Here is a 12,547-nt window from a genome sequence, read left to right as displayed (position 1 = left end):
CAATATGGACTGGATCAAGACCTGAGGACATCACTGCAGGGTATAGAGTTTGATTTCCTTTGTTCAGTACTTGTTCAAAGTTGATTTACTGGAGTGGCTGCATCTGCGTGGAGGAGGAGTAGAGAAGGACCCTCAAGGCGGCTTGACCTCTTTGTCCTTGTCTCCAGCACATTAGCTTTCATATATCATGCCCCAAACCAAAGTCTTGCAATTAATGAGGGCCACACACTTTAGAAAGACTTTCATATGCCACAAGCAGCAATTCTTCAAAGAATTCCTTCCAGCCACAAATATTCCTTCCTTTCCACCAGAAACGGCTTCCCCATGAGATACAATGTTTTTTTTTCCAGCTTACAATGTTTATGGTGATGTTTGATGGACTCCTGCAATCCACCCATCCGGCCCACCCCTTAGTGTGTTTCTGCCACTGCCTCTGATGTTCCTGAGATGGCTCCTGACATTCAGTGCATGCTCTCTGTAAGTGGCTATCCTGGGGCTGTAATTAGGGCATTTTTAGATTCATGTCCAATTACTACAGGAGGCACATGCCAGCCCTCACGGCATCTAATTGTACATGAACTAGACCATTCAAAGCAGAGGCCAGAATAAGATGGAACCAGTCATCTCAGAGGACCAGGAAGACCTTACAAGACCTTAGGTTTATCATGCTGATTGCATCTTAAAGTGTACCTTGCATGAGTGTCTTGGCATTTCTCTTCAATTATTTCAGCAACTGAGGGGCAGGAATCTTTGAGTCTATGAATAACCTCCCGGAGTTTCTCCCAACTCCCTTCGCTGATCTCAGCTTCATCTTGAAGAGACTAAGAACAGAGCAGGAGGGTCAGTTTCAGATGGCCTCCCCACCCACGGAAGACAGCAGTTCTTGCTTCTCAATGCTACACAATGAGAGCAGTCACACAGTAAAACTTTTTTTTTTTTTTTTGCAATGCTAGGGTTGGAACCCAGGACCTTGCATGTCATAGGCAACTGCTATACCTCTAAAGTACACCTCTAGCCCCACAGTAAAACTTTTAAATTGCAAAATAATATGGACATGGAAAATGAAGGAAAATTCAACATATGGTTTGATAGTTTTACTCTTTTGCTCACATGACTCACTTTAGAATTTAAAGGTGTACTTTATGTTTTTGATACTGGGGATTGCTCCTAGAGGCCCTCTACCACTGAGCTACATTCTCAGCCCTTTTTCTTTTTTGATACACAGTTTTGCTAAGTTGCTGAGGCTGGCCTTGAACTCACAATCCTCTTGCCTCAGCCACCCTAGTCCCTGGGATTACAGGTATGTGCCACCATGCCCATGCCTGGCTTTAAGGTATACTTTTTTTTTTTTTTTTTTAAGTTGTAGATGGACACAATACCTTTATTTTTTATTTTAATTTCTTTTTTATGTGGTGCTGAGGATTGAACCCAGTACCTCACACATGCTAGGCAAGCACTCTACCACTGAGCTACAACCCAGCCCCCCAAGGTATACTTTTATTTAATATATTTTTGGGGGGTGCTACGGATTGAACTTGGGGGCACTTGACCACCGAGCCACATCCCCAGTCCTATTTTTTATTTTATTTAGAGTCAGGGTCTCATTGAGTTGCTTAGCACCTGGCTTTTGCTGAAGCTGGCTTTGAACTACTAATCCTCCTGCCTCCACCTCCCAAGCCACTGGGATTCCAGGTGTGTGCCACCAAGCCCGGCTCAAGGTATACTTTTGATATTGCATTAACACACTGTTTGGGGCTTCTCTGTGGAGGTATAAACCCACATGCATCCTTTATTGTTCTTGCTTCCATTTGGAATTTCCTGCCAATAATGCACTGCACCACACTCTGGCTAATTTACCTGAAGGTTCTGCACCTGGCACCTCAAGGCCTCCAGTGACAACACCACAGGCTTGCTGTGTTCCATGCAGTACCCAAATTGGATCGCCAGCATGTTCACTTCATCATAGAGTTTATCATACAACTTCCACTCCTGTAGCACCGACTGCATGAAGCTTTTGAGCTCACTGACCTATATGAAAAAAGGAAACAGAACTCATTTAGAAAATCCTTGACAAGACATGGTCTCTTGAGAGCCCTGGAAAAGGACAGGGAGCAAGGAATGGAATCTGAGTGCACTGCTCAGGTATACTGTATTAGTTTTCTGGCCTTGGGTAAATTATTTAACCCTACTGTTGTCTTCCTCATCCACAAAAACAGAGATTAATAAAATAAAAAACAAACAACTCCCGCCCCAATAGGATCTGTGAAAATGCTCTAATAACCGTAAAGCATTGCAAATATGATACCTGGCACTTGGGTCTGATTATTGCAAAGCAGTTACAAGCTGGAGAGGATGCTGCCCTAGCCAAAGGATGGGAAAGAGCAAAGTTGGACAAAAGGCAAACGGTGGGTCCATTTTATCCATTGGTGTGTTTTGATAGTGATGAAAGGGGTTGAGCATTTTGTTGCCAATCAAAATGACTTTAGATACGACTGTGAGTAAAAGAATACAATTCAACGATAAAAGACAATAACCAAACTGAAGAATAGAAGAAGGACTTGAGAAGACATTTCTCCAAAAGGTACACCAATGGTCCATAAGCACTTGAAAAGATGCTCCACTCCACAGTCATCAGGGAAATGTCAATCAAAACCACACGGAGATATCAATTTATATCTACTTTGATGGCTACGATCAAAAAGTCAGGTAACAACAGGTGAGGACGTGGCAAGAATCCTCACACACTGTGGGTGTGGATGTAAAAGGATGTAGCCACTGTTAAAAACCATTCCATGGTTCCCCATAAAAGACAAACAGAAGCTGGCTGTGGAGGCACACACCTATAACCCCAGCTACTTGGGTGGCTGAGGCAGAAGGATTACAAGTGTGAAGCCAGCCTGGGCAATTTAGCAAGACCCTGTCTCAAAATAGAAAAAAAGAAGGGAGTGGGGAGCTGGGAACATAGCTCAGGACTTGCCTAGCATGTACAAGGCCCTGAGTTCAATTTCCCAGAGCCACCAAAAAGAAAAAGTCAAATTACCACTAGACCTAATAATGGTATTTGTAGATATAGATTCAAGAGTACTAAAAACATGTTTGCACAAATGTTCATGGCAGTGTGGTTCCTAAGAGCTAAAAAGTGAAACTAACCCAAACATTCATCAACTGGTGAACAGATTAACTGTGTCTTATCTATACAATGAAATATTCAGTCATAAAAAGAAATGAACTACTGATATAAACTACAATATTGATAACCTTGAAATCATGCTAGGGAGTGGGGGGTGTAGCTGAGAGACAGAGCAAATGCTTGGTATGCTGGGGCCCTGAGGATCCTCAGTGCAAAAAGAAAGAAGAGTTGTATGGTGAGGGGGGAAATCCTTGCCAGGGTAGTTTTCTCTCAGAAACTGGGACCTGCATGGGTGGAAGTTGCCCAAGGTATCCATGGGGTAGTGGTTCCAGGACATCCCATCAGAAAACAAAATCTAAGGATGCTCAAATCCCTTATGTAAAGGGATGTAGTATTTGCACATAAGCTCTGCACATCCTCCTATACAATTTACACTATTTCTTGATTACAGATGATACCTAACACAATGTAAATGGTTATCTAGGGAATAATAACAGGGGGAAAAGTCTGTACATCTTAAGTACAGACACAATTTGTCCCCCAAATATTTTCAGTCTGTAGTTGGTTGACTGTGTGGATGCAGAGGCCACAGGTGCACCGTTCTACACGGATGGCCAGGTGCATGCCGTGCAAGGTGCTCACAGCTTCCACATAGAGAGGTGGTGCAACTTCTAGCACCCTCCCAGGGGCCCCTTTTAATACTGCAACTTCTGGAGAAAACATGGTATGTGTGGTTTGAAGGAAAAGAAGAAATTTATTAAGAAAAACTCACTACAGCAGAAAGAAGAAGGAGAAATGTTTTCAAAATGTGAAAACTGGGATCAGCCGTAGAGTAGCATTTATTGAGCACTGATAGGCATTGCTTTTGAGGTAAGAAGAAATGATTAGGTCTTATCATGCCCACTCTGTAGATCAGGAAACAAAGGCTTAGAGAAACAACCTCCCCAAGGATACAGACAGACAATGATGTTATGAGGATCTCTTTAAAACTGTGACCAGAGTCCTTGCTCTTAACACAAGGCTATATTGACTCTGAACATCTTACGGATGGATGATTCCAACTCATACCCTCTGTATTTTAAAAACAATACTTTACTGAGATACAATTAACATACCGCACAATTCACCTATTTTAAAAGCACAATCTTCATAACTAATTTTAGAACATTTTTCTTTCCTTTGGTATTGGGGATTGAACACAAAGGTGTTTCCCTGTGAGTGACATCCCCACTTTTTTTTATTTTAAGACAAGGTCCCTCACTAAGTTGCTGAGGCTGGCTTCAGACTTGCAATCCTCTTGCCTCAGCTTCCAGATTCTCTGGGATTGCAGGTGTGTGCCATCATGAAGAACATCTTCTGTCACTTCAAAACCAAAAGCCCATGCCTATTGGCTGTCACTTTTCCCAGCCACTAATCTACTTTCCACTTCTACAGATTTGCCTATGCTGGATTATTTCATATAAGTGGAATCATACAATATGTAGTCTTTTATGACCAACTTTTGTCACTTAACATAGTGCTTTTAAGGCCCTCAATGCTGTAAAATACACTGGTACTTCACTCCTTCTTATAGCTGCATATTCCATTATATAGATATATCATATTTTATATATACATTCATACATTGATAGACAATCAGTTATTTCTCCTCTTTGGCTATTATGAATCATAGTTATGAATATTCATTTACAAGTTTTTTGTTTTAATTTCTTTTGAATTATCTAAATCTGATGAAATTGCTGAGCAGATGTCAATCTACCTAACCATTAAAGGAGCCATCAGGCTATTTGCCTATGTAGCTGCACCATTTGACATCTCTGTGAACTGTGTATCAGGGTTAGTTTCTTCCCATCTTTTCTAACACTTGCTGTTGCCTTTGTTATCGTTATCCTAATAGATGTGAACTGGCATTTCATTGTGGTTTTGATTTTCATTTCCTTGATGGTTAACGTCATTAAGCATGTTTTCATGTACTTATGGCTATTTGTATTATATTCTTTTTGTGGTACTGGGGACTGAATCCAGGGATTTGTGCAAGCGCTCTATCACTGAGCTATATTCCCAGTCCTTTTTTTTTTTTTAATTTATTTTCAGACAGGCCTTGGTAAATTGCCCAGGCTAGCATTGAACTTGTAATTCTCCTGCCCCATCAATTTATCTATCTTTTCATATCATATCTAGAAAACCAGTCATGAATTGGGTATAGTGGTGCATGCCTGTACTCCCTGATACTCCAGAGGCTGAGGCAGGAGGATCACAAATTGAGACCAGCCTAGGCAAGGCAAGACCCTGTCTCAAAATTAATAATAATAATAATAAAATAAAATAAAAAGAGACTAGGGATATAGCTCAGTGGTAGAGCACCTGTGGATTCAATCCCCAATACTGAAGAAAAAAAAATAAACAAAGATTATTTTAAAAAGTCATGAAGATTGATACCTGTTCTAAAAGTTTTACGGCATTAGCTTTTACTATGTCCTTGATTCATTTTAGGTTAACTTGTGTATATGGTGTGAATGTGGGTGTCTGGTGGTGCCAGTGCCTTTTTGAAGATTTTTCCCATCAATGAATCATCTTGACACCCTTGTTAAAAAAAATATAAATGAACTGTACGGTGAGGGTTTTGAACTCTCAATTCTATTCCATTTACTTATCTGTCCTGATAGCACTATTATCTGCATATTTGTCATATTACCTCATTTCATTTTCCCCCTCTATATTTTTATATTGTAATTCACAGTATTATGATTATGTTTCCTCCGCTGCCTGTGAGATCTTGGAGGGCAGGATTTATTTTTTTCTTATCTTACTCCTGGTAGTGAGCACAGGGACTCACACAAGATAAGTTTAACAAACGACTGAGCAAACTCTTCCCTATTTTCCTGCTGGAGTCCTGGGAAGGGAAGGAGGCCGGAGGCTGCTACAGGTCTCTTTCACGCAGCTTCTTCCCAATTCCCTTGTGGAACTCATGGTTGAAAGTCAGTTTTAGTAGACGACAAATAACCTACCCTGAGGATTGTGGGAGACACATGGACACACCTGCAAGAGGTTAGTATTTACAGCTTGTCCCTCAGTTGCTAGGAAGTGCAGGCAGCCAGGTTTGGAGTTGCCTGGTCTTTCCCTCTACTGGGGACTTTGACATGCCTTTCATAAGATTACCAGGTGTCCAGCACACTCTTTCCCTCTGTTCTTTTTTTTTTTTGGGGGGGGGGTGGGTGGGTGATGGTGATACCAAGGGCACTCGACCACTGAGCCACATCCCCAGCCCTATTTTGTTTTTTATTTAGAGACAGGGCCTCACTGAGTTGCTTCATGCCTCACTTTTGCTGAGGCTGGCTTTGAATTTGGGATCCTCTTGCCTCAGCCTCCTGCATCACCATGCCTGGCTTCCTCTGTTCTTACTCTTCACTACTGTGCTGTGTTTTTGCCCTCCTCCAGAGTTCTCTTTAGGCTGACCATGCTCCTAGCCTACAGAGGCTACATGACAAGATCAGTTCCCGAGGCACTGCCCTGTGTGTGGGGAGCCTGAGCTGCTGCTTCATAGCTGCTCCCATGTATCTGTCTGGGAAACAGTGCCAGATGCTCTGTTGGGTTTGGGGGATAGAGACATTTGTGTCTGCATGAGTACATTAGACAAAACAAGGACAGGCAAGTAGATTTTCTGCCTGTCAGTGATGTCAGGAGCAGTGGCTTTGCCTCAGATTATTCAGCATATAAAATAGGATTCGAAAGGCTTTTCTCCATTTCAATCTTTTTCTCAGAAACTTTTTGCTTTTTAGTATAGAGCATGTCTTCATTAAAGAATAACAACAACAACATATAAGGTCTAAGAAGACTATGTGGCGAGAAATAGCACACTAAATGAATCTAGCACCTGACGAATCACACTGTCCCGCTTTTGAAGCAACTTGTTGATTCCAGATGCTGCCTCTTCTAACAATGGAATTGCCCCACTTTCCAGAGTCAGGTAGCTTTGTCTCAGCTCATCCAGTACTTTGGATTTAATTGCAAGTTGATTTTCTATATCCTGGAAGGGCAAGAGGAGAAGGTTTTCAATGCACAATACACAAAAGAGTAAGGTATAAGAGGAATTTAATCTTATCAAGTAAAAAAAAATGCCAGTATAGTATATAGTTACACGACATTACATCAAAGATGTTTTAATCACAGTACACTCAATTCAATTTTATATTCCATGGTTCTACATATAGGAGAGTCTAGGCAACAAGTCCTTATCCTAGAAAGAACCTAGAAAAGCAGGTCCTCGCTGCACACCTGCCCTTGGCTGGCTTTTTGGCTGGGCCAATGTCATCAGCCCCCTAGTCCATTTCCATTTTCTCATCTGGATAAGCGATTCTCCATGCTGTGCACATCTGAGAGAGCAGGTGACTCCACAGGCAGGAACATGCTTTCCAATCACAAAGCATCGTGTAAGTGAAGGTCATAGAATTTACTGGTAGTTCAGTCAGTAATAGCTTTACTATCTACTTAATAACTTTTAGTCTATTAATTCACTCATAACAGCACCCCTGACCTTGTCCACTATTTTATTTCTTTGTGTGTGTGTGTGTGTGTGTGCAGGCATGCTGCAGACTGAACCCAGAGCCTTGTGTAGGATAAGCACATTCTCTACCACTGAGCTCCACCCTGCCCCTTGGTCTATTCTTTACAAACATAATTCCAGAAACCATAAGGAGCCCTCTGCTACAAAGGAGATCATGGACCCAGCAGTCTGAAAACAGCTAAAGGGGGCCAGTAGCAACACTGCCTCTCTTCCCAGAGGAAGGATGGATAGAGGTACTTATACACCCCTCTCAGGACTGGGGTTAAAGACCAATTTGGAAAAAGTTTAAACTTTTTATTTATTATTATTAGAGAATTACAAACTTGCTATACAACATTAGGAAAATACAAAAGTCCTTTGGCATTCATAGCTCTTATTCTGAGTTCCTTTCAATTCTCCAAATGTACAAATCTGGGATGTACATGGGCTCACTTTCTTCAGCATTGTCCTGGATTTCCACCCAGGTATGTGTGATTTGAATGCATGGCCTCCAGTTAGTGACCCTTTGTTCAAGTTTTCTCTCTTGAAGACTGTTTTTAGCAAGAAATAGGGCTTTATAAAATCTTAATCCTTTAAAAGACTCACTGGGTGGGTCCATAAGGAAAGAGGAACCTGAGCTCCTAGCAGGCACATGGGTGCTGGGCAGGCGTGGCTGTGTTTGTATCCTGGTGAGGGATTAGTACCCTGGACTAGTCTCACAGAGTGGTACTGAAATTCAGCCCCCACAAAGCTGCCACCTGCCAGAGCCTCCAGCTTATTCTTGAAACACTGAAATCACAAACTTTTTTTTTTTTTTTTTTTCAGGACCAGGGATTAAACCCAGGGGCAGCCAAACACCAAGCCACATTCCCAGGCCATTTTTTATTTGGAGACAGGGTCTCGCTAAGTTGCTCAGGGCCTCACTAAGGGCTGAGTCTGGCTTTGGACTTAGCAATCCTCTTGCCTCAGCCTCCGAGCTGCATTTGTTTGTTTGTTTGTTTAAAATCACAAACTTTGAATCTATGAATGTCAGGAGGCTTGTGTACTGAAAAATAGAATAAAGAGGGAGAAAAATCTGTTCTATAAGAAACTGATTACTATAGTTGGGAGTGGGACTGGATGATCAGAAGACAGAGTGAGAGGAACCTTCCTTCCACTGTGTGACCCTCTTCCCTTCTCCACTTGGAGCCCCATGAATATACAACATATTACTAGAAAACCTCATTGTGACGACAGCCCTTCTACCAGCGCAGCCCTGAGAGGGACTAGTACCATGGGGGCATACTTCCGGGCATACTGTTTAGGGACTAGTTGTGAAAGCACCCAACAAACCAAGCGGCTTCTCTGAAACAGCTTTGCCAGGGTGACTCACTGAGACAGTACCTCTAGCTCTGCCAGCCTCTCCATCACCAAGCATCCTCTATCACCAACGTGGAGCTGACTTCTTTCTTAGCACAGGGGTAGCTTGAAACATTTTTAAAATACCAACTTGCCCTCCTCCTTAAAAGCTCAACTAACTAAAGATTTTATAAAAATACTCACATTTGCTATTAAGTTGTTATATTTCCTCCATAACATAAGTTAATGAAGAGGATGACTACTGAGTAGAAACAGAGAGAAAAAACACAGAGACACACGAGAACACCAAAAAGGTAGTATAAACAATAACTGTGGTAACAATAGCACATGGAGACACACACACACACACACACACACACACACACACACACACAAAGCTGTTCTTGTTTGTTTTTCTCCTCAGAACAATCTGGATTTAGCTGAGTGATCCTGTAGTCTGACCTTGCAACACAGAGGCCTACCAGGACTTTTCAAGTTTGCCAGTTCCCTGCTCCACTGGTAAATAAATCCATTTTACTTTAAGTCCTAAGTTGCTACACACAAAATAGGGTGGCATAAAGATATCTGTTGATAATCGTAGAGATTCACTAGAATTTAAAAGTCCAGCCGTGCTTGTATCTGTTCCTGGAGAATTGATGTTAAATATTTTTTAAATATCTAAATTCCTTTGAAATGATCAGGAATGAACTTCTGTGAATGCTGGGTACTTATGGTACAGCAGCATCAAACTTGAGAGATTAATAATTGTATCTCAGACCGCCTCATTCTAAACAATTACGCAGTTTTCCTTGCTAATATAATATGCCAAACTCGGCCTCTTCTTATTCATCTAGAACTATTAGGAGCCCTTCAGAATGTTTCAACACTAACTTAAATCTTAACACTTCATAAACACCATTCTAAGTTTTCTAGAGTAAAGCTACTTTAGCAACAAGCTTCCTGAACTGAAAGATTCTACCCTGGGATCAGTCATGAAATTATTTTCATTTTATTTCCTATAATCAATAAATAGCGAAAAAAGCAAAAATGACTTTTGCATGAAGCACTCTTTTAGGTCTACTAATACATGGGCTCAAGCAACTCCTAAGCACCCATGAGTTTCCCAGGCAGTGACAGGCTTAACTGGCTGCTAAGTGGCAAACCTGCCCTGTGAAACCCCCAGTCTAGTTGAGGACAGACAAGTAGACAGATGAGTTCAGTATGGCCTCAGAAACAGGGTGCTATCACAGGCCAGGGAAGCTGATTTCATTCATGCACTTCCATCTCTACCTTGTTTTACAGACTTTTATAAAGATGCACCTAAGAAAGCGAGGTAAGGAAATTAAAATAGGAAAACAGAATCTAATGGAAAATGTGAGGGCCTGTGGGAAGGTGTATAATTGGTGGGCCTAAGGTGAGGTCAGGATATTTTGGCTGAGTTCTAACAAAGACAGAGGAGAGCTTGTGTGTGGATGGTAGTAGGAGAGCCTTTGAGGGAGTGTCCAGAATCCTACAGTGAGCAGCAACATAGTGCAACAGCACTGGGGCCCAAACTGCCCATAGTTCAATGCCACATTCAGGTGGGGACTGACAATGGATACTGCTGGCCAGGCATGTGTGCAAATTACATGTAAGAGAAACCATTTCTGATGCAACCAAATACAACTAGATATGCACACGCCAGGTGGTCAGAGTGCATTTGAATTAGGAAACCCTCAATTGAGAGAGGGCCATCAGAGTGCTCTGAGTTCAACGTCTCAATCAACATGAGTCATTTTGCCAAGGAGCACAGTGAATGTTAGAAATGCTTTTTACTGGTAAAATTAATGGGTTATCAAAAAGCATGATGAATATTAGAAATGGGTTCTCACTGGTTACAATTATACATACCAAGGTAGGTGGATTGGCTAAACTACTGTGGACACAAGTCTCACCCTTATTGGAAAGAACATAACTGCACATAGCCTGTTCCCTTTGCCCTTGGTGACAATCTCTAGAATAAGTTCCTGTGTGGTTCTGTACCCAGCCTAACCTCCAAGGTCTCTGGTTGCTGGATGCTTACCATACCATTACTGGATTCTTGTTTCTGGAGTGCTGACTTGTATGTCCTTCTTGAGCAAGCCTGGGGCACCATAGGGCAGAGAGAGTTGGGCTTCCTAGAACATTGTATGCACTGCCTTTGTTTCTTTCCAGTAAGTATTTCTACAAATGGTAGAATTTAGTCTGTTTTTTTCCAGTGCCAAGGATCAGAACCAGCACCAGTGTTCTGAGATTTACTTAATTACAACTTGGTGGTGGGGTTGCAGGGAGAACAGCTAAACTGAACACAAACTTGTTCAGAGGTCAGTGTTATCAAAACAAAACAAGAAGACTAAGAATTTCTTAAGGCTTGCTTACTGTTAGGTCTGTAGGGTGAGGGAAGGTCAGAGAGGGGCCAGAATGCCACCTGAAGCATTTGAACTTCATTCTATGGGTAACACGGAATCAATGAAGGACTTTTCAGTGGGGCATTGCTGTGGCCTTTTGCATTTCATAAGTATCGCTCCACCTTGGTGTGAAGAATGAATCAGAGAGAAACAAAAGAGGTAGCTGTGGTAGGACAGGTCTGTGACAAGAGGGGTCTGGACTAGACCAGTCTGGACAGATGTGGACCGACTAGATAGTAGGGGTAAACTGGGAGGACCTAAAGAGTTACTGGAGATAGAGGCAAGGATGAGAGCTGCTGCTGGGCTTCTGGAAAGGAAGACCAGCAATAGGCTGAGGAACAGAAGCTTCCCATGGAGGAAAGGTGTGGAATCCAAGATGGCTACAAGAAGACTAATGTGGAGATGGAGGGTAGAGGTTGAGAACAGGATTAAGATAATTTGGAGGGCTGGGGCTGTAGCTCAGTGGGAGAGTGCCTGCCTCGCATATGTGAGGCACTGGGTTCGATCCTCAGCACCACATAAAAATAAATAAAGATATTGTGTCCAACTACAATTAAAAAAATTAAAAAAAATAAGATAATTTGGAAAGACCTCCTCAGGTGTTCCCTTCCCTCATTTTACATATGCACCATTCTGTAACCTTCTCAGATTTGGGATCTGACCCAACTCTCCAGCTCCATAGTGACGAATGCAGTACTTTAACATAGTAGGTACAGAAGCAGCATAGTGTGTGCCATTCCCAGCCACGGCAACAGTGGAAATGGTGAGTGTCCCAATAGGGTGGTGCTAAAGGAGAATGAGTCCACCCTGGGGAGAGGGCCCCTCAAGGACTGTGTGACTTGGCAGATAGACAAAACCCTTACACCCAAAAGTGACTCAGACACTGGTTCCAAGGACAAGTAGTCCTTTTAAGACACAAAGACACAATAGGTAGAAGAAAATTTTCTTCTGATGAAACACAGAATAAAATACTAAGAATAATAGAAAATTCAGAGTCATTTTGCTAATGTTGGACAAAATAACAAAAACCACAAAAACTCAAAAGGGAGCACCTAAATCAAAATTCCCTGTCAATATATGCCCCCCCGCCCAAGAGTAATATTGCAACCT

General features: G+C 42.0%; 1 protein-coding gene across 7 annotated transcripts in view; it reads right to left on the bottom strand.

The window, feature by feature from the left end:
• The window catches only part of Syne2 (spectrin repeat containing nuclear envelope protein 2), a 329,254-nt gene that overhangs the window by 60,411 nt on the left and 256,296 nt on the right, over positions 1 to 12,547 (bottom strand). For all 7 annotated transcript variants that reach the window (XM_048798469.1, XM_048798471.1, XM_048798472.1 and 4 more), the window contains 3 exons: positions 7,005 to 7,157; positions 1,858 to 2,028; positions 691 to 821 (listed from right to left, as the gene is read on the bottom strand). In XM_048798469.1, the coding sequence (XP_048654426.1) occupies positions 691 to 821; positions 1,858 to 2,028; positions 7,005 to 7,157 (455 nt within the window). The remainder of the gene's footprint in view (positions 1 to 690; positions 822 to 1,857; positions 2,029 to 7,004; positions 7,158 to 12,547) is intronic.

This window comes from Marmota marmota, unplaced genomic scaffold (assembly GCF_001458135.2).
Source record: "Marmota marmota marmota unplaced genomic scaffold, marMar, whole genome shotgun sequence".
NCBI classification, from domain to species: Eukaryota; Metazoa; Chordata; class Mammalia; order Rodentia; family Sciuridae; genus Marmota; species Marmota marmota.
This window is presented reverse-complemented; position numbering and strand designations above follow the sequence as displayed.